Here is a 22,589-nt window from a genome sequence, read left to right as displayed (position 1 = left end):
TGGCGGCGGGAGAACATGGGTATCTCGCCCACCGCCGAGGAGAGGGTCAGGGGGTGCGTTGGTTGGCGGTAGGAGAGATTGGGCATTTCTCCTGCTGCCGGGAGGGGGGGGGGAGGGGGTACTGGTTGGCGATGGAAGAGATTGAGCATCTCTCCTGTTGCCTCCCTTCACATTCCGCTTCTCTCCCCACCCTTTCCTCCTCCCTTCACCTCCCACTTCTCTCTCCCATTCCCCTCTTCTCCCCTGTCCCTCAACTGTATTGAAACTCACTCCCACGATATTCACTTTGTACATATCTACTACTGTATACATGACGGGATATAAATAAAGCTATTATTATTATTATTTAGAAATAACAAATCTTTGAAATTAAAAAAAAGCTTTAAAAGCTTGTACAATATTCCATAATTAGTTTGACACCTGATTCCTATTGGTAATATATTCCACCATCTGACTGCTTGATAAGAAAATAAAGATGAACATACTGTCCTATAAATGACCTTTCTGGCATATGGATAATGCAGGGATAGTATTCTCTTGAGTCTAAGTTGGATTTTCTAGTGGATAGAGCAATCAAATTATGCATATAACCAGAAGCATATTTCTACAAAGTAAGAAGATTAAGGAACATAATTTGAAGATCGTTCATGGCATAATCGGTAACCAATGCAAACTTTAAAGCAGGGAAGTAACCCTCTCAAATGTAGAAGTCCTACATGTTAACCATGCTGCCGTGTTTTGCAGCATCTGTAGTTTCCTCAGTACCAACTCTGCACCCAATGAAGATGAATAAGTTTATTGAAAATGCTCCCAGGAGCAGCGCCCAGTGCGTTTCGCCTGTGGGCACATAACTAACTGAAGTTAAAAACTGCTTTTGCCACCAAAAGTAACTAAAGCTGGTGTCCAATGTACGCTTTTCAAACAAGAAGCTTATACTTCAGTTGCATGCCCTTGAAAACGCTACGCAGGCGAAACGTGTTGGGCAATGAGATTGCATAAAGTCAGCTGCCTTGACCTCTTTGAAAACCCCCGGAATATAAATGATAATTAACATTTTCTCTGCGTAAAATGTGTTTTGTGTTTTTTAAATTTTATTGTTGGAAGATCATTTTGACTTGGTCATTTTAAAGGTAGCTTGCAAGCCCAAAAAGTGTGGGCACTCCTGCACTAGGGAATCCAACGTGGAGCACAAAACAACAGATTGACCAAATGAGGATGAATACATTTATTGAAAGTGCTCCCGGGAGCAGTGCCCAACACATTTCGCCTGCGTAGCTTTTTCAAGGGCATGCAACTGAAGTATAAGCTTCTTGTTTGAAAAGCGTACATTGGACACCAGCTTTAGTTACTTTTGGTGGCAAAAGCAGTTTTTAACTTCAGTTAGTTATGTGCCCATGAAAAAGCCACACAGGCGAAACGCACTGGGCGCTGCTCCTGGGAGCATTTTCAATAAACTTATTATCATTTATATTCCGGGGGGTTTCAAAGAGGTCAAGGCAGCTGACTTTATGCAATCTAACCTCAGTAACAACTATACAAAAAAAAATAGACAATATAACCCTCCCTTTTTACTAAACCATGATAGTGTTTTTTAGCGCAGGGAGCTGCGCTGAATGCCGTGCGCTGCTCTCGATGATCATAGGCTCCCTGCACTAAAAACCGCTATTGCGGTTTAGTAAAAGGGGGCCATAGTGCAAAATATAGACAGCAGATAAAAATTCTCAAACCGGACACATTTTGATCACTAAATTGAAAATAAAATCATTTTTCCTACCTTTCTTGTCTGGTGATTTCATGAGTCTCTGGTTGCACTTTATTATTCTGACTGTGCATCCAATATTTCTTCCCTTCTTTCAGCCTTCTGTATGCTTCCTCTCCTCCAGACCTCATTCCCTTCCCAACTTTTTCTTCCTCTCTCCCCATCCTCCTCCCCTTTCTTTCTTTCTCTCCATCTTTCTTTCTGTCTCCCTGACACCCTTTATTTCTGTCTCCCTGTCTTTCTTCTCCATGCCCCCTTTCTGTCTGTCTTTCTGACTCCCTGCCCTCCCCCAAGCCACCGCTGACGCCATCAGGGAACAGGCCACCGCCGTAAAGAGGACTCTGAAGCACCGGGCCAACCAACCTTCACCACCCGACGTTAATTCTAACGTCGGAGAGGAAGTTCCAGGCCAGCCAGGCTGCGATTGGCTGGCAAGGAACTTCCTCTCCGACATCAGAATTGACGTTGAGTGAGGAACGTTGGTTGGCCCGGTGCTTCAGCGTCCTCTTTACAGGGTTGGGAAGCAGGAAGAACAGAAGGCAACGCGAGTCTATTACGGAGCCCAGGATGGGTTCCACGATCAACTCATGTTGCCTTCGCGATCGACCTTTTGGGCACCCCTGCCCTAGTGGATTGTCTGCCTTGCTGTTTTCTCACACTTGATTCTGAACCCTACATAGATAATATTACAGTAATCTGTGAGCTAAAACCAAAGTTTGAGCTAGTTACCTGAAACTTAAAAAATTAAGTTTGAAAGATCTTTCTGGCAAATCACCTGTATTTGAAACTTTTGTGCACATATAAGTTCATGGGAGGAATTAGGAAGATTGAGTAGGGTTGGTAATTAGTTTGGCAGTCGACAGGAGTGGGACCGACACCCGCATCTCCTAAGGCTTCTCTCTCATCATGAAAAGTAGGCAAAAGATACAGCTATTGAATACTATATGATAGCTTCACTTGTACCAAGAAAAACCCAGAAAATTATTTGTAAAGAATCCACAGTAATACAATGTGTATATACTAATGTTGTTCTACCTGTTTAGATTATAGCATTGATTCTAATTATCTGCACAGAAAGCCAAATAGAAATGAGATGCACGGAACTGTAACACCCAAAAAGATAATTTAGGTAAGCCCCAGGGATGTAAAATTCAGCAAGAAGTGATCAGCTTCATATACAAAACTATTAAATCCTACATCAAGCCAACTTAAAACTTTAGGAGCATTTTTGTTAGATTTTGCTATACCTTTATTACTAGACTATGTCTATGTCTGTGGTACAACTCAAAGCATTTACATATTACACTAGTGCAGTAGTTCCCAACCCTAGAGGACCAGGCCAGTTGGGTTTTTGGGATAGCCCTAATGAATATGCTTGGGGCAGATTTGCATGTCTGCCACCTCCATTATATGCAAATCTCTATCATGCATACATTAGGGCTATCCCAAAAACCCGACTGGCCTAGTGGTACTCCATGACAGGGTTGGGAACCACTGCACTAGTGGACTCACAATTACTTTATAATACTCAACCTATCAATTTCTTCCTTCCCCTTTGTGTCCATCAGTGGAATGTTGTTTTTGCTTTTTTAATGATAAACTTACATTTTCTAGAATTGGCATCTTTTGCTTATTATGCTCTGAACAGAGGAAGGAAGTGTTATCTCCCAAAAGCTAATGTATTAAAATTATTCCAATAAAAAGATATCACCATATACTATATTTTCCATTAATTTTTGTACAAATTATGAAAGCAGCAATCTCCATTTACGAGGGGCCGCTGAAAAGTCCTCAGCCTAACCAAGAAGAGAATGATGTGGAACCATGAAACTTACAAGTTATTCTACACGTTTCTTGACACTTTTTGTTTTGATTCATATCATTGAAATGAAAAGTATGGAATAACTTGTAAGTTTCTTGACTTCACATCATTCTCTTCTTGGTTGGGCTGAGAACTTTTCACCAGCCCCTTGTACTGCATAAGAACATATACCGTAAGTTGCCATATTGGGATAAACCAAAGGCCTATCAAGCCCAGTATTCTGTTACCAACAGTGGACAACCCAGGTCACAAGTACCTGGCAAGATCCCAAGGAGAAAACAGATTTTATGCTGCTTAACCTAGAAATGAGCAGCAAATTTTGCCAAGCCATCTTAATAATGGCTTTTGGATTTCTTTTTTAGGAAATTATCTAAACCTTTTTTAAACCCTGCTAAGCTAACTGCTTTCACTACATTTTCCAGCAATGAATTCCAGAGTTTAATTACCAATTGAGTGAAGAAATATTTTCCTCAGTTTGTTTTAAATCTCCTTAGAGCTAGATTCTTAAAACTTTGCAGTAAAAGCCGCTGGGCCCCTGTTGCAGCTGTTATTGTAGTGATTTCAAAAAGGCAAGTCATTCTCCAATAATCTCACGTGCAAATGAGGTTAGCAGAGAGTAGAGAAGATTTGCTAAATTTGCATGTGCCCATCACTGGTGATAGAGATGGGCACATGCGCAGAATAAATGCAGAAAAAAATTGAAGATCGGCATGAGGTTGCCCACTCCCTCCCGCCGCTGAAGTCAAGCAAATCCCCCACAGCAGTGGGAGAGATGCCTACTTCCTCCCACCACTGAAGTCAAGCACCCCCTCCCCAAAGGAAGCAGAAGAGATGCCCACTTCCTCTTATCTTGTTTATGAAGGCTGGCTGGAAAGATGCCTACTCCCTCTGGTCAGCAGGCCCACCTCTTCAAAATGGCAGTCCTTCACTTCCCTGATGCATCCTGGGATGCACCGGGGAGGGACCTAAGGCCCTGATTAGCCAGGTTGTTGAAGGCCCCTCTTCAGGCACTGATCAGAAAGTAAGGAAAGGACAGCTCAGACTAGTGCTGCCCGATTCAGGAAAAAATTTCGATTCGATTCAGCCTACTGAATTGTTTTTTCGATTTGATTCGATTTTCCTGCCCAATTGGGTGTTTTTTCAAACATCCTGGTGGGTTTATTTTATAGCCTTTTCACCCCTTTTATAGCCTCTTCACCCCCTTTGCCTTCTCCTAACCACACTGGCACTGTGGTGTAAACAAAATAAACAAACAAAAAAAGACGTTTGCGGTCTAACACCAGCTCTGGCAGGATACACATTTCAAATCTGACATATTGTAATCACAAAAGGGAAAATATAATTAGTTTTTCTACCTTTTGTTGTCTGGTCATTCAAATCTTGTTGGACCCAGGCTCTGGTTGTCTTCTGATGACTTGTTTGCCAGGGTCTCCTTCTTTCTCCTTTCTAATCATCCATCTGTCATCTCTGTTCTCCCCTTTCGTTTCCCTTCCCTCCCCCGGAGATCTAGCATCTTTCTTTTTTATCGTCTCCATCCACAGAACCATCTTTTCTTAACTACCCTTTCATCCAGCATCTCTCTCTCCTTCCCCACCACCCCAGGGTCTACCATCTCTCCCTTTCGTTTCCAAACTACCCTCCTATCCAGTATCTCTATCCCCCCCTCCACACCATCCCTTGTGTCCAACTTCTCTCCCTTTCTGTTCCTTCCCTCCCTAAATCCCATTGTCCATCATCTCTCTCCCTCTTCTCTATTTTCAGACCCATTATTTCTTCCCCCCCAAAGTCTGGCATATGCACGTCTTTTTGAACCCCCCTTCACTCCCTCCCTCCGTGTACTTCTACACCAGGGCCCCCCTCCCCTGGTCTGACCCGCCCTCGAAGGCCTACATCCCCCCCGAAGGCCTGTCCCCCCTTTGAAGGCCTGCATCCCCCCAAAAGGTCTGCCTGCCTGTCCCCCCTTTTGAAGGCCTGCAGCCCCCCTCAAGGTCTGCCTATCTGCCCCCCCCTTTGAAGGCCTGCATCCCCCCCGAAGTCCTGCCTGCCTGTCCCCCCCCTTTGAAGGCCTGCATCTCCCCTGAAGGAGATAGGCCTGCCTATCTCCTCTGAAGGCCTGTACCCTCCCTCCCCCGGAAGGCCGCACCCTCCCCCAAGGACTACACCTCCTCCTTGCGTCTTCCCCACTGGCCTCCCGAATCAATCTTCTTAACTTCAGCAGCCTGCAATAAGATCGCTGGCGCTAGCGATCTTTGCAAGCTGCTGAACGGCTTCGGAGCATCTTCTCTCTGCTGTGGTCCGCCCCTTCTTTGATGTCAGAGAAGAGGCGGGACTGCGGCAGAGAGAAGACGTTCCAAAGCCGTTCAGCAGCTTGCAAAGATCGCTAGCGCCAGCGATCTTATTGCAGGCTGCTGAAGTTAAGAAGATTGATTCGGGAGGCCAGTGGGGAAGACGGAGAGCACAGCAATGGGAGGCCAGCAGGTAAGTCACTTCCCGACTGATCCTCCCCACTCGCCCTCTAAAGCAGGAAAGGCAGGCCAGAAAATGGCAGCGCTGCCGCTCCTGCATTAGAGGGCGAGTGGGGAGGGTCAGTCAATGAATCGGGAGGCTGATTTTTTGGCGGGGTAAATCGATTCAAATTGATTCACCCAAAATGAATCGGTGAATCGATTTGAATCGTGAATCGGGCAGCACTAGCTCAGACCAGTTGGCATATTTTGGCCACAAATGTGGCACAACGAGGTTAGAAATCACTCGGTGATTACAGAGAATCGCTTGGAGTGCTCGTTTTAATAGTAATGACCTTGTTGTATTACATTTGCATGGTAGCATCGGAGATTGCTAGAAAATTCGGAAAAGACCACGGTAAGCCATTTTAATAATCAGCCACTAAAATGCATGCACTCAGAGAATAGTTACCGTAAGCTCTGGAACAAATTGCCAGAGGTTGTGATAGAGCGGATAGTATAGCTGGTTTTAAAAAAGGTTTGAACAAGTTCCTGGAGGAAAAGTCCATAGTCTGTTATTGAGAAAGACATGGGGGAAGCCACTGCTTACCCTGGATCGGTAGCATGGAATATTGCTACTCCTTAGGTTTTGGCCAGGTATTAGTGATCTGGATTGGCCACCGTGAGAATGGGTTACTGGGCTTGATGGACCATTGGTCTGACCCAGTAAGATTATTCTTATGTTCACGTTAAAGGCAGATTTTTATTTTGAGAATCTGCCCCTTAGTAGTTTAATTGCATGCCCCAAAGTCCTAATATTTTTTTTGAAAGAGTAAGCAAGCGATTCATGTCTACCCGTTCCACTTCACTCGATATTTTATAAAGCTCTATCACTGTGCTTGAACACATGGAAACTTGTTTTACCTTTTTCTGCAGACGAGGCATAAGAACATAAACAGAGAGCAGAACTCCAGAAGCTGTTCCCATCAGCAAGCCTAGTATCACGGCTGTAGCCATAAATCCTGGAATAACTTGCAAAGATTCCACCGAAAAATCTAAGGCGATGTCTTTAAGGCACGGATCCGGAGCCCCAGTACCAGCCATAAGCTGTGACTAGAATTTCCCTTGGAAAAAAAAAATCAGTAAGCAATCGGCCCTGTATGCTACTTCTGCCAGACTCCACAACTGGCTCCTAAAATATGATCCTTCTAAGATGGGTTTTCTTTTTCTTGCATTACGAAACAAAGTCGAGTACTTGTTTAAAGGGAATAACGGCAGAGTTTTGGAACTTTGAAGGCAGCCAAGTCTTGTTTAAATGAGCCTGAAAAGCAGAGGCATCCTCTTTAGTAAACATGCTGGAATTATATTTAGGGTAAATGACCATGCAACAATTTTCCTAAAACAAAAAAAAACCACCCCTAAAAAAGCGGAGATCTATCCGCTGGAGAAAAAAAAAAATAACAAGTTTCCGGCGCCGGAACGCAGGGAGTACACTCACTCAAAAGTTTTGGCAAGATCACGGCTGCTCCTTCCTTTCTGGGATGTGTAAAGAATAATTGGACAGCGCCCTTCACTACAAACCCCAGGATGCAAAGCGAGAAAATGCCGCTCGGAAGGCGGAAGGAACAGAACAGACGTCTGCGTTGACCAATCTGCTCTCTGAGGCTTCCTCGCTGATGAGTTTGCTTGGGAGTGGAGTTTAAAAAAACAACCAACTTCGGAGGGTGTTTAGTCCCTTCATTTCTAGCGCGACCCGGGAGTTATTGCGAAAGCCTTTTAAGTGGTTTATCTTAGCATCCCGATCAGGCGTGAAAGGAACGCGGGGAACGTGTTTAAAGCTCTTTTTTAAAAAAAATTTAAATAATCGGTTTCTGCTGGGGTTTTATTTTGTCTCTAGAGCGTGTCAGATTACAGCATGTAACTTGGTTTCTCCGAAACGGCTAACTGTGTGGCCTCCGAGGCGGCAGAAGCGCGCGGGCTGGTTGGCCAGCTCGATCGCTTCGGATGTGGCGTTTGGCAGGAGTACAGATGCGGGAAGAAAGATGCGGCTTAGGGTTTGCTGCTCCCTCGCTTGCATCTTGGGAAGGCAGGGGGAGCCTCTGCCCGTTTCCTTCCCCACCCCTTGCTAAACCCCGACGGTCCTGGCGGTAAGAGCCGACCTCCGGTTCCGATGGGGCAGGTACCGGTGCATCGTACGCTGTTGCACCTGCCCAGGTGAGATTCTCTTCTTTGGTGCTGATATGGGGGATAAGTTGATGGGACTGACGTATTTAATAAATCTGCTCTTGTTTGAAGTTTGTTACTTAGTTAATCTCAGCTCTTTTTTTGTTGTTGTTCAATATTTTTATTGTTTTAAAATAGCAAACAATAATCAAAGTTATACAACAACACAAACATCTCAGCGTTAAGTCACTTAAGAGCCGATGCAGTAAGCGTGGCTTACAGCTGTGTTTTAATGCTTAGCCTTAACAGGGCTTCATAAATCAAACCTAACCCAGGCAGGAACCAAATAGCATGCAAATAGACTGAGTATGGGCATAGGGAAGCATGTCATGGGGGAGCAGTAATTGGCATCACCCAAAGAGCTTTTTTTCTATGGAGCAGGTAGTAACAGGTGGGGTAATGCCTTTGAGAATCATCTTATATAGGGCGGAGATATAATGTTTTAGAGTGCTTGAGTAGATGGATTAAGGAAATATTAAAGCATCAATAGACTTTCATGTTCCCAAAAAACTTAATACCCCCCCCCCAAAAAAAAGTCTAATTCTAGTGTCAACTGAGTAACAGCTACATAAGCGCTCTCAGTATCAGACATATTGTAAAATAAGGCAGATTGCTACCAAAATAAATAAATAAATAAATAAGGACCTATAGCAAATCTACCATTAAAACAGTAACTTCCAAAAGTCAGCAGTGTAAATACTACAGGAAGTCTGAAAGTATCAACACACTAACAGTAGAATCCTGATCCAACGTAAACAGGACTAAAAGACTGTTGGATAACTGAAAATATCAGATAATCCAGACACATCCATACATCACCACCACACGGAATTCTCCCAAAAGTGTCATCTGCCCCACTCCTGCACTTGAACGATAATAGTGGCACATCCTGCATTTGCCCATTCTTCTAACATGGTGCTCCCTTCTCCCTGCTATCTCAACACCAGCTCTTGTTGTTTCTTCCCCGCCCCCCAATCCACCATATCTCCCATCTCTGTTCCATACCTCTATCCAGCATACCTCCATCTCTGTCCCTATCCATTTGGCCTAACATCTTTCCTTGTAGTTCTGCTACCCTTCTCTCCCCTCAACATGCTCCTACATCCCCTTTTTCTCCTCCCCCCAGCATCAGTCAGATATCTCCACTTTAAAACAAATAGGAATGTACATGCCCATCGTGGAACCTCCTTTGGCTCTGAGAGCAGCTAAACTTCTTTTGGCAGATGGGATTTGTATGTGTGGGAGATTTACAGCAAATGTGGGGGGAGAATATACCAGTCATATGTAATAACACAGTAAATGATGGTAAATTATGTATACAGGAAATAAGAGAGAAAAAATTATTCTTTCAAAAATTTTTATTTATTTATTTATACTTTTATAAATGTACATAAACCAGTATGTATATATATATATATATATATATGGAAAAAGAGATTTTAAATACTAGTTAAAAAGAAACAATAACAAGTAAAACTCAGTGTAAGTTCACCAATTTCTCAAATAAAGCCCACAATGTAGGAGAGACAATTCACATTATCATGAGATCTGATATTTAACAAGGATAAAGAAAAAAAAAATCATTAGTGTAGTGTTACATATTCTACATTTTTCTTATGGACCTATATCACTGTGGAGGCACTGGAAAAAAACCCAAACAAACAACCGTAACCGTAACTGAGAGGGGTCGAAAAAAAATATATGAATGTTAATCTAAAAGGATCAAACATTTACAAGGATATCTAAGCTGAAATTTAGCCCCCAAAGAGAGTACAGATTGTCTGATTTGTAGTAACCCTCTCCTGGTCTGAGTTAACTTTGAAACATCTGGGAACATGGAGATCTTAGAATCCATAAAGGTCACTTCTTTAAGCCTAAGAAGTGCCTCTTGGTCCTGTTGAAAGACAAATGTTACCAGAAGTGTAGAGTATGAAGTAACTTTGTCCTCTGAGGTTTCCAATATTCTTGTTAAATTCATTGGACTCGATGGATCAGATGAGACCTCAGGTTAAGAAGCCTTCTTAGATACAGGAAGGTAATATATTCTATGTAAGGGTGGAAAACCAGTCTCTGGGTATTTAAACGAGTCCTTAAGTAATTTATAGAATAAGTCTTTAGGAGACATTGCTAGAACTTTAGGAAAGTTAAGTATTCTCAAATTCAACATTTTACTATAATTTTCCAAATTTTCAACTTTCCTTACTAGCAATACAGTGTATGTTCTCCACAGAAATTTTTTTCAGCCGGGAGGCATGAAAAAGTAGCCGGGTGGGGTGGGATGGAGAAATTTGGTGGTGGGGAAAATTAATCCCCTCATTTACTAAGGTACGCTAGCATTTTTAGAGTGCAACAAACCCCTGCGCTATGCGGGAAAACTAACGCCAGCTCAATGCTGGTGTTAGCATCTAGCACGCACGGCAATTCTGCACGTGCTAAGTGCACGCTAAAACTGCTATCACAGCTTAGTAAAAGGAGCCTTAAATGTGTACTACACTTCTCCCTCCGTATTCACTGTGATAGGGGATTAACAGAACCGCAAATACTGAAAAACCGCAAATAACTTTTTTATATGTTATTTGCTGTTTTCTGGTGAAACTGCAACTAACATGGTGGGAGACCTGGCCTGTTTCTGAAGGAGAGGCAAAACACGGTGAACAAAGTGCTGGGAATCAGCGATTTCTCTATGCAAGCTGATGTAATTTCAGGGGAGGAGCCAGCAAGCTAGAAACCGCGAATGCTGAAACCGCGAATACGGAGGGAGAAGTATATTTTTATTATTTAATTATTATTATTTTCCAATGCTCAATATGACTTCCTTTTTTAAGATCTGACACTTGTGCCAGAATATTTTTACTAAATTTAAGAAGTATCCAATTCTAGAAGGGAATAATTAGATATTTGCTCTCTTTCAAATGGTATAGAGGTTTAAAAAAAATGGAAATGCGTTAATGAAGTCATTAGGTTCAATGCAATCTAGCCATTTATTTCTGCATGAATTTAAACAACTAAAAAAAAAGATAAATATAGCTCATCCAGTCATACAAGAAATGGCTCTACAGCACCTCTAATAATGTTTTGATCACTAGGTTCCTTCCTGAGGTCTCACTGAGGATATGAAATAGATGTGATCCCCACTTCCAGACCTCTTCCACATAATTTATATAGAGGTGTTACTCAGCCTTGGAGGAGACCTGTGTGATTGATCTTTATCTGCTACTTTTTTTATTTTGCTGTTGTGCAAAGTGAGAGCTAGGGCAAAACAGTTTAGGTAAAGATGCAGGTAATAATTAGCAATGTATTAAAAATATTTTATTTTTATTTGCTTATAATGTCATTTGAAAGCTGCTTGATGTTAATACAACTTTAATTTAATTATTTATAGTGTGTGTGTGTGGGGGGGAGTGAGAGGTGAGACAACATCTACATCAACAGTAAAGTTAGAATAGGGTCATTAAATCCAGTGGCGTACCTAGTATATATGATAGCCAGTGCTGATCATTTTTTAACAACCCCCCTCCTCTATATAAAAAAGATATTTTTAGTAATAATCCATGAGTCACACAACAAGGGTGCACCTAGGAAAAGGTAGCATCTTAAACACTGCAGTGAGCACTAGAACAGTGTTTTTCAACCTTTGTATACCTATGGACCGGCAGAAATAAAAGAATTATTCCGTGGACCAGCATCAGTCCGTGGACCAGCGGTTGAAGAACACTGGGCTAAGTCGTGGGCCAGACCCCGCCCATCTCTACCCAATTTCCACCCCAGACCCCACCCCCATAATAGTACTAATTGCACCTTGCACGTCCAGTGCCTCATCTGGAAGCCTTCCCTTTGACGTTGCAACGTCAGAGAGAAGGCTTCCGGTTCAGGCGCAGGATGCCCGTAGGAGCCACTGCCCGTGGCTTTGTGCACTGAATCAGTTAGGAAGAGGGAGCTGGCTCGAAGATAACGCAGCATCGATCACACCGTGGACCGGCGGTTGAAGAACACTGTTTTGGGCCTGATGCACATGCTGGCCCTGTGGACCGGCAGGAAATTTCTGTGGACCGGCACTGGTCCATGGACTGGTGGTTGAAGAACACTGCAGTAGAATACCAACACACGCAATGTAAAACTAAACAAGCCAGATCCTGCACAGTCAATTGATCCTTTACAGTCGATGCTAACAGAAAGCCATATCCTTTTCATACACACAGACAGATACACCCTTGCCCAATATGGAATAATCACAAACTAAAAATAGAAATATATAGACAAAAGTTAAACTGAACCAAGAAACCAGACTCTGCATACAATGCAACACCACAGAAACAGTGACACATCCCCTAAAACTATACAAAATATAAAGACAGTAGATGTAAATTTGAAAAAACTGCTACATAACAATCACCACTTTACAAATTAACAAATAGATATAAAACAAATAATGAGAAATACCAAAATACCATTTTATTGGACTAATCCATTTTTCAATTAGCTTTCAGAGGCCAAATCTTTCTTCAAGAAAGTACAGCAGGGGTGCCCACACCTGCCTAGATCTTAGACGGTATACAAATGTATTAAATAAATAAATAACTTATCTAAGTAATTTTGAAAAAATATTTAGTATAAAGAAGGTTACATAAAGAGGTATAATGAGGGCTAATGAGGAGGTGGGTGTTTAAATCTCAGTGCAATGAGAGAATTTGAGCACCGAATGTCACCGCTGAAGCCTACTATGGAATAATTGGAGAAAAAGCTTTAAAATCCAATGTTTATACCCTATGAATAGTTATTAGAGGCTTGTATATTCCTAGGCATTTAAATTAGAAGGTGAGAGTGATTAATGGTAGCAGGTGAACTCTGGAAGTCAACCCCACCAAAAGCAAGAGTGAGAGCAGTGGAAAAGGATTAAAATAAACTTCCGTTGTGAGTTCTATTTTCATTTGTCCAAAGATTGCTTCACGAAAGGAGGCCAAGACATCTTGTTTCTGATTTCCTAGATGGGAGGGTCCAATCAGTGTTTACCAGGTGAAAATCTCCTACCCCTTTGTTGCCATGTTACATATATCTTTGTATAGATCTTTATATACTTCAGTTTGTGCCAGAGATATGTATATCATGCCAGTTAGGGTGAGCGTTATTAATTAGCAGGTTCCATTGCATAAAATTCATCCAGCAGTAAAATAACATATGGTAACAGTGTTACACTATTGTGGTAGAGCATATTTGTAATGGTAGCCATTCACGGGCATTTTCGCTTATACATGAAATGATGAGCGTATGGCATTAGGTAGCAAAAGTATACAGTGAACAGGGTCGCACAGGAACCTAATCCCCCTTTTCCCATAGGATCAGTGGTTCCATATTTGCATTTCTGGTGTTTATGGGATTTTCTAGGAACCTAATCCCAGTGAACAGCAAGAATGCACAGTAAGTGGCAACTGCATCTCAGATTTATTGCATAAGTTGGGCCTGCTATGGTGCTGGCCCATCATTTGCGTACAGACTATGCAGAGCAGCTGAATTTTGCCTGCCTCTCTAATTCTGTTTCTGATCTATGCAAGTTTTATGCATAATGCCCACATTGGCATGTTGTATACATAAGATTATGTGTGAAACTGGTCCATATTAAAAAAAGCTTATGTGATGAGCACCAACCTCATAATTTTAAATATTGGATCCTGGGGGAGGGAAAGGGAGATTGGTCATGTGATATGTTACTGGAGAGAGGATGCTAGCTGCGATCTCTCCTGTCACCCTTCTAATAAAACCCTGATTTTGAGTTGGCAATTGAGCCTTTACGTGTTGAAATCAATGGAACCTAATTCAAAAACCACAAAGGAGTCCATGGACGGAGGCCCACGAAAGCAAAAGCAATGGAAGGAAATAGTGGGACCGGACAAGAAGCTTTCCAAAGAGCCAACAGGAGTAGAATCAAACGTTTATTGTAATCCAAGCATGTACTGGGGTAAACAACCCGACACAGTACTGTGTTTCGGCATATCAATGCCTGCTTCAGGGGTCACTCTAAAGATATATTGCTATATTTCACTGAAAATGGTAAAACATAAAATGCAGAGCATGCCAAAAAGTAGACACAGTTTGGGAAAGACAACTGTGTTGGGTTGTTTACCACTGTACATTCATGGATTACAATAAACGTCATTTGATTCTACTCCTGTTGGCGCTTTGGAAAGTTGTTTTTCCGGTCCCACTGTTTTCTTCCATTGCCTAATTCAAAAACACAACGATGTGACCCCTAACCACTCCTGCATTTTACTATGTGCTTTGCACTAGGCGCCTAACTTTCAGTTGTCTGCTTAGTGCCAGTTAGGTGTTGAGTGCCGATTATTGGCATTGATTAAATTAGGCTCCTACATCAGCTAGGTGCGTTGATTTAGGCACCTAACTTTAGGCACTCTTTATAGAATTTGGAGATAAATGTCAAAATGAAGAGAATAATTTTTGTCACTCCGTTTGGACCTCCCAATTATGTGAGCTTTTTGGGCTGATGTGAGATATTTGAGTCATAAGAACATAAGAATTGCCATCTCCGGATCAGACCCTGGGTCCATCAAGTCTGGTGATCCGCACACGCGGAGGCGCCCTGCCAGGTGTACCCTGGCATAGTTTTAGTCCCCATATCACTGCATGCTTCTCAAGGGAGATGTGCATCTAATTTACCCTTACCCGTATCACTCTATGCCACTCTTAAGGAGATGTGCATCTAGTCCACTCTGGGTTATACTATAATAGATTAAATGGAACAATTACTTTTAGATAAGCCGGACACTTTTAGAGGTAAAGATAAGGGAGTATGCTTTTGTTTCGTAAAGTGTGCTTAGTGGCAAGTAAATATATATTGGCATATAGGCACTGGATGAATCAGTTCCATCTGCTTGTGACTTGGGAAGCAAGAAAAGCAAAGGGTTTTCCAAAACACATTTTTTGCTGATTTGAGAAGCTTATTTAAATACATTGGGCTCTAGAGGGTGGAGCTTATTGTTGAATTGTTTATGTTGGCATTCAGGAATAGATTATTGGGGGTTATGATATGACTTGGGAGTGGGAGGTTAGAAGTTATCAGTTTCATGGTTATAAGAACCAAGGCCACAAACTACGTTCGAGCCTAGAATACCTATTGGAAATACCCTCCTTCAGAGACATCAGATACAAAAAGCATCAGGAAAAGAATGTTCTCGGTGATGGCCCCAATGTGGTAGAACTCCCTTCTAAGGGAATTAAAACTAGACAAGGACACCAAAAAGTTCAAGAAAGGAATAAAGATGATACTCGTCACAGAACGCTTTAGCAAATAAAGAAATAATTAGGGGGGGAGGGTAGCAATATGGAGGAAAAAGCAGGCTACTACCCACTTGAAACATGAAAGGTTGAACTCACAAATGATACAAAGAAAGATGAATATATGACATACAGAAACTGTAATAATACTATACGTACACAGATGATATATATAGGTAAGATATACATATATTTAACTCATGTATTGTAACACCATTACTGAAGCTCATGCAAACCGCTCTGAATTGTCATTAGTAGCAGTATAGAAGCTTCTAATAAACATAAACTCCTTAGAGAGTACAGTGCTGGATGGGTTTGTGCAGATGGGTATTGAAGCTGAGGAGGGTAATTGTTCTTTTTCTGTTGATTTCTGTATCCATAAGTTGGTAGCCATGTTATTGTTGGGAGGGACGTTTTGTGATAGAGAATGGGGGGACGATATGTGAGTTTTAACCAGGGCTATGGAGTCATGAGATAAATCCTTTGACTCAGACTCCTCAGTTTCTGATACCCACGACTCTGACTCCAGGCACCCCCAAATTGTCTCCGATTCCTCGACTGACTCCACAGCCCTGGTTTTAACAATTATAATGTAAATGACTGCAGATATATCTTCTTGATATTGCTTCTTTGTTATGGTGCTTGGCATAGTCATCAGTTGTTTTACACTACTAAATATTTTCAAATAATCATGCATTTTTATCTTATTATTAAGTTTTACCATATTTTATGTATATGTCACTGATTGTACAGTTCTTCTTCTCTGTTAACGGATGGGCGATATACAAGAATAAACTTATTATTTATTATTATTTGTAGGACAGTCTGAATCTTCCAAACTGTACATTCCAAATTGTACACTGCAATTAATACAGAAAAATATTTTTAATATTATATTTTTTATTGAAAATGCAGATTTCTAACTCTAGTGCTTGGATTCGTGAACAAAGAAATTATTTCAGCAGAACAAGTAAGCATATATTTTAATGTGTTTTGACCTTTTTTTGGTTTGTTTAATTTTATGAAACCTGTGGTTTTCACTTGAGTTCTGTGAGCTGGAAGTACATAAGGTCATTTGCCACTATTTTTCCCTGTTTTATATTGCTTGCCCCCAGTTTGGGCAGTAGAGTGACTGTCCTGATTCTTTCAAGTTCAAGTTTATTAGGATTTTATATACCGCCTATCAAGGTTATCTAAGCGGTTTTACAATCAGATACTCAAGCATTTTCCCTATCTGTCCCGGTGGGCTCACAATCTATTTAACATACCTGGGGCTCTGGAAGATTAAGTGACTTGCCCAGGGTCACAAGGAGCAGCGCGGGGTTTGAACCCACAACCCCAGGTTACTAAGGCTGTAGCTTCAACCACCGCGCCACACACTCCTCCAGATCTTTGCAGTCATAAGGCCTGAATGCAGCCACAGGGTGTCTGCCTTACACAATGACCATGGTTCTCTTCCTTTCTCCATTATTGACATGCCAGATTCAGCTGATCTAGGGAGATAATAATCTGACTCGGGGATTGAACCAAGGACCTTTGCAAACCGAAATGGCAATTCTGTAACCTAGGCACTCAGGCATGTACTGTATATATTGTATCTCACTGACCTCGGTCAGTCTTATCATTTTTGTAAACCGCATAGAACCGAAAGACTTATGCAATATATAAATAAAAATTTATGTTATGTTATTATGGGCTGGATTCAGTAAATGATGCCCAAATTTAGGTACTGGAAAGATCCAAGATAAGATGATATTTGGCAAAGGGTGTTTGGTGGAGAGCATCCTTTGCTGAATAGTAGCTAAGTGCAGATTTTGCACCTAATTTTGGGTGCCAGCACTTGTCTGCTGAAACCTTGTGTAAATTCTGGTGCCAATTTATGGCAGTTGTGCACGCATCTCATAGTATTTTATAACAGAGTGTTAGCTTCTGGAAATGCCCCCTTGCCCAAGGTCCTCCTATACCCTTTGGAGCTCAATGCTATAAAAGTTAGGTGCAGATGTTATAGAAAAGCACCCAGGGCAAATGTGTGTGCATATCCAAATTGGAGTCAATTAACATCAATTGTTGATTGCTGGTTCCTCATTAAGGGGTCATTCTACTAAGGCGTGCTAGCCGTTTTAGTACGCGCTAAACGCTAACGCGTCCATTATAGTCTTTGGATGCGTTAGCGTTTAGCATGTGTTTGAAACGGCTAGTGCACCTTAGTAAAATGACCCCTTAATCATTAATTTACATGCAACCTATATAAAACCAGGTTTAGAAATAGAATACTAAAATTTACTTGTTTACATAGGCATATAGGGACTGATTCTACAAACAACATTTCAATTGTAGGCGGTGGTAGACATCCTATCACCGTCTCACCAGCCAAGCGGGATGCATGTTTTTTTTTTTTTTTTAAATCCATGCCGCGAAGGATGCTTACAATAAAGGCATCTGACTTGCGCCTATGGAGGTGTCTAGTCACACCTACCGATACCCAAGGCTGGCGTGGTTTCCACTGTAAGCATCTCTATGCATCTCCATAGGCACGAGACAAACGCCTTAAATGTATGCCTGTAAAATGCTGGCCTACATTTAAGGCGTCTGTTAGAAAAAAAAGATGCGATCCTCTAAAGGACACTGATGCATGACTGAAACGCGATCGTTGGCCACTTCTTAGGCAGCCGCCAAGGTCGGTGTCCTTTAGAGCAGTGTTCTTCAACCTTTTTACACCTATGGATCGGCGGAAATAAAAGAATTATTTTGTGGACCTGCACTGGCGGTTGAAGAACACTGGTGTAAACTCAAATGCCCCTACTAAACTATCATAGGAAACGAGAATTTATAACTTTTCCTGTTAGGAGGCTAGAAATAATTTTTTTTTTAAAGCAATTTTCCATATACGCCACAAATGGCGTAAAATTCAGCAGATTTTGAGTAAAATCTAAGTACTGATTGGTCACAAAATTAAATGTTGTTTTGATCAGATGTCGATCATTTTGAGATTAGAAAAAAAGTACAAGTTTTCCACTTTTTTTGAAGCTTTTTACATTAGTCATTCATTACTAAAATAGTAGTCCTTTTAAAGACTCACTGAAGGCTTGACAAACCTTAAAAAGAATCGTCAAGGATTTTTTTTTAAGAAATATAAGAACAGAGAGGAAAAAAACTCCATCCTTCCCACCCCGAGTACTAAATACAATATATAACTTAAAGAAAGCATAGTCCCGTGCTGTTCGCGTAACTGCCAATCAGTGCTGCCGCCAGACTGGAATGTTCACCGGTCCAAGGAGTCTCTAGCACACACAATCGGGATCCCACTTTCCTGAGAAGTGCAATTGAGTAACAAAGGCCTGCTTCTCCTCCTCAGCCTACCTGAAAGCTTGGGAAGTCACATCTCGCGCTCTCTATCTTATTGCTCCAGCAGCAGCAGGACCTTAATTCCTTTTAGCCAGGTCTGTGGAAGGAGCGGAAGATCTTTTGCTCTTAGACAGCCAGAGGAAGACCGGGAAAAGAGCGGCGGTAACTTTTGGGCAGTGCACAGCAGTTGCCTTCAAACAGCGCAGTCGGCGGACTCACCACGTAGCACCCGCTTCGCGCACCTCCTTTTCGAGGTGAGTGCCTCTGGCTCTCCAATAGCCTTCTTTGACACAAAATTACCCATCATCCACCACGCCAGTTGGAAAAGAAGTTACATGCATACAGTATTATGACTTGTGGGGAGTGCTAAGAGGGAGTTGAGAGCCGGGGGAGGCAGGGGGGCAGAAAGAACCATTTCGTGCTCACTCATTCTGCCCTTGGCCCAACCAAATTTTGCTATTTGGCTATGCTACTAGTTGCATAAAACTTTTTATAGACATTTTGAGGTTAATTCTATAAGGAGATGCCTAGATTTAGATGGCAGGAGCATAAGTAAATGGCTTCTTATAGAATACGAACTATCAAAAATGTACTCGCCATGTTTTTGATGGCATGCACTTAGCTAGTAGGTATGTACATGGGGAGAATTTGGCAGAGTGCACAACTAAGCATGTAAATTATGGAATGCTGCAACTGAGACTAGAGAATGACGAACAGTCCCCGTCCCTGCAGGAACTCAATTTCCCCATCTCGTCCCCGCAAATTTTGTCGCTGTCCCTTCCCCTGCCCCATTTCTTTAAGCTCAGCCTTAACCGCACAAATCGCGAACACTTATGATTTTACAGTGTTTGAGGCTTGTACACATGAGGAATAGGGCAGGGACAGGAAAAGAACTCCGGGGACGAGGAAAATTTGTCTCCGTTTTCATTCTCTAATTGAGACGCATTCTGGTTAATATCTAGGCTGGAGGATTTACAACAGCTGTAGAGCTGTTATAAGTGATCACTCCTTAAACGTAAGTGTCTTTATCCCAGGACAAGCAGGCAGCATATTCTCACACATGGGTGACGTCACTGACGGAGCCCCGCAGCAGACAGCCTGGAAAGCAGACTTGCTTGAAGATCTTTCTAAGAGCTTCCGAGTGCTGCACCGCGCATGCGCGTGTGCCTTCCCGCCCGAACTAGGGGGCGCGTCTCCTGTGAGGATCCTCAGTTCAAAGTTTTCTGCGGAGCCGAGAAGACCTGTTCTTTTCAGCTCTGCAGCACTTAGCCTTCTCTTCACCGCGGCTGTTTCTTATTTTTTCGTAGTTCAGTTGCTGTGTATTTTCTATCGTGTTTCTTTAAAAAAACAAAACAAAAAAAAACAATTTAATTACATTTTTTCATCGTCTCCTTGTCGTCCGGTCGGCGAGCCCCCAACCGCTCGCATCGTTCGACATGGACTTTATTTTTTCTATGTCCCGGCCTCTTACCGGGTTTAAATGCTGCCGCCAGTAAAGTTGAGTGATTTCTCTCACCGAGCCTCACTCCCGTTGTCTCTCTTGTCTGGGCCCGAGTCATTCGCCTGAAGATTGTCACCGTTGTTGGACTCTTCAGTTTTGGACTTTTCGTCGACGTGTGCCCAATTTCACCAACTTTTTGGCGGTATGGAGCAGTCTTCTGACAAGGCCTCGACCTCGGCTCCGACGGTGGCCCCGGTCTTGAAGGCCTCAACCCCGACTTCGATGGCAGCCCTGGTCTCGAAGGCCTCGACCTCGGCTCCGGCTGGAACCTCAGTCTCGAAGGCCTCGATCTCGACTCCGGCTTCCATTCCTGCGAAGCCCTTGCCCTCGTCAGCTTCGATCTTGAAGGCTTCAATGATACCTCCTGTGAAGATGGCCTCGCTGGGTAAGTCTCCTGTCTCTCCTTCAGGTACCGTTCCTAAAAAGCCTCCTGAGTCCTCACGACCTCCTTCTAAGTGTGCCTCCAAGAAAAGGGAATACTCATCTTTGAGGTCGCCCTCTTTGGAGCGCACTGCTGCATCTACGAGACTAGATCCGTGTGTCTCGGTGCCCATGCTCGAGGACATGTTGAAGTCCATTTTGACCACTCAGATATCTTCCATCGTGGCTCAACTGGTTCCGTCCTCGACTCTGCCTCAGGTAGACCAGCCTGGAAGCAAACCTGACCCTCCAGTCCTCGTGTCCCGAGGCAGGTCTCGTACTTCGAAGCTGCTATCCTCCATTGATTCTTCACCTGAGCCTCCAGTGTTGCCTCATTCGAAACATCGTTCTAAGCATTCGAGGCTTCTTGCTTCCAAGCTTCGACAAGAGTCCTCTGCAGTACAATCCACTTCCATGGACACCGAGGCTTCTCTGCCTCGCTCTTCCAAATCGAAGCACAAGTCTCGTCTACCGACTGCCTCGACTCGAAGTTCATCCAGATCAAGGACAGACCCCCAGGAGAGTTTCTTTTCAGTCGAACGCAGCTTCCTTTGCTCCTCTTTGAGGCTCGGGCTCTTCTCCGCTTTCGGGCGGTGGAGGAGGTCCCCCCTGGTCAGCGGGGCTTGAGGGTTTTACTCCCGGTATTTTCTGGTCCCCAAGAAGACCGGGGACCTCCGTCCCATCTTGAACCTTCGGAAGCTGAACCGGTTCCTCGTTCGGGAGAAATTCAGGATGCTTTCGCTTCCTATCTTGTATCCCTTGATGGACGAGGGGGACTGGTTGTGTTCCCTCGATCTGAAGGAGGCTTACACTCATGTCCCTATCCATCCGGCCTGTCGCAGGTTCCTCCGGTTTCAGGTGGGGGACTTACATGTGCAATACCGGGTGCTCCCGTTCGGTCTTCGTCCCCACGGATGTTCACGAAGTGTCTCGTGGTGGTGGCAGCGGCCTTGTGGTCGCAGGGCCTTCAGGTTTTCCCGTACCTCGACGACTGGCTTATAAAGGCCCCGTCGAGGGAGGGGGTTATTTCAGCGACCCATCAGACTATTATCTTCCTTTAGCATCTGGGGTTCGAGGTGAACTTCCCGAAGTCCCAGCTGTGCCCCTCTCAATCTCTGCAGTTAATCGGGGCCGTCCTGGACACGGTTCGCCTCCGATCGTTTTTGCCTCAGCCTCGACAAGATGCACTTGTGCGGCTGGGTCGGCAGGTTTCCCTGATGTCTCCGGTCTCGGCCAAGCAGATGATGATCCTTTTGGGACACATGGTCTCCACCGTTCATGTGATTCCCTTTGCCAGATTGCATCTTCGGGTCCCTCAGTGGACTCTAGCATCTCAGTGGCGGCAGGATCGGGATCCCACTGCTCAGTACGTGGTGGTGACTCCCTTTTTGAAACGCTCGCTCCGTTGGTGGACCAACTCTTCCAATCTGTCCAGCGGATTGCTCTTTCTCATTCCTCTGCATCGGAAGATCCTGACGACGGACTCCTCGGCATTCACCTGGGGGGCTCACCTCGATGGTCTTCGGACTCAGGGTTTCTGGTCAGAGGTGGACCGTCGCTACCACATCAATCTGTTGGAGCTCGGGGCCATTTATCTTGCGGTGGTGGCTTTCCGTCATCTGCTGCAGGATCAGGTCGTCCTGGTGCGCACCGACAACCAGGTGGCGATGTATTACGTCAACAAGCAAGGGGGAACGGGTTCTCTGTCCCTTTGCAGGGAGGCTCTGCGTCTTTGGCAGTGGGCATTATGCCACAACATCTTTCTTCTAGCGGTTTACATCCAGGGCG

General features: G+C 43.4%; 2 protein-coding genes across 10 annotated transcripts in view; one reads left to right on the top strand and one right to left on the bottom strand.

The window, feature by feature from the left end:
- Positions 1-7,591, bottom strand: part of EVC (EvC ciliary complex subunit 1) — a 140,868-nt gene extending 133,277 nt beyond the window's left edge. The window contains exons 1-2 of one of the 2 annotated variants that reach the window (XM_033949478.1): positions 7,524-7,591; positions 6,950-7,149 (exon numbers count right to left, since the gene is read on the bottom strand). In XM_033949478.1, coding sequence (XP_033805369.1) covers positions 6,950-7,129 — 180 coding nt within the window. In that variant the 5' untranslated portion in view covers positions 7,130-7,149; positions 7,524-7,591. Of the gene's footprint in view, positions 1-6,949; positions 7,150-7,523 lie in introns of those variants that run through there. The other variant, XM_033949488.1, reaches the window with a different exon arrangement.
- A 13-nt stretch (positions 7,592-7,604) lies between these two features.
- Positions 7,605-22,589, top strand: part of EVC2 (EvC ciliary complex subunit 2) — a 235,272-nt gene continuing 220,287 nt past the window's right edge. For 5 of the 8 annotated variants that reach the window (XM_033949454.1, XM_033949436.1, XM_033949410.1 and 2 more), the window contains exons 1-2: positions 7,606-8,239; positions 16,451-16,505. Coding sequence is in view for 7 of the 8 variants with exons in the window: in XM_033949436.1 (XP_033805327.1) it covers positions 8,196-8,239; positions 16,451-16,505 (99 nt within the window). In the remaining variant the exon portion in view is untranslated. Of the gene's footprint in view, positions 8,240-16,450; positions 16,506-22,589 lie in introns of all 8 variants that reach the window. The other 3 variants (XM_033949464.1, XM_033949427.1, XM_033949419.1) reach the window with 2 other exon arrangements.

This window comes from Geotrypetes seraphini, chromosome 1, assembly GCF_902459505.1.
Source record: "Geotrypetes seraphini chromosome 1, aGeoSer1.1, whole genome shotgun sequence".
Taxonomy (NCBI): Eukaryota; Metazoa; Chordata; class Amphibia; order Gymnophiona; family Dermophiidae; genus Geotrypetes; species Geotrypetes seraphini.
This window is presented reverse-complemented; position numbering and strand designations above follow the sequence as displayed.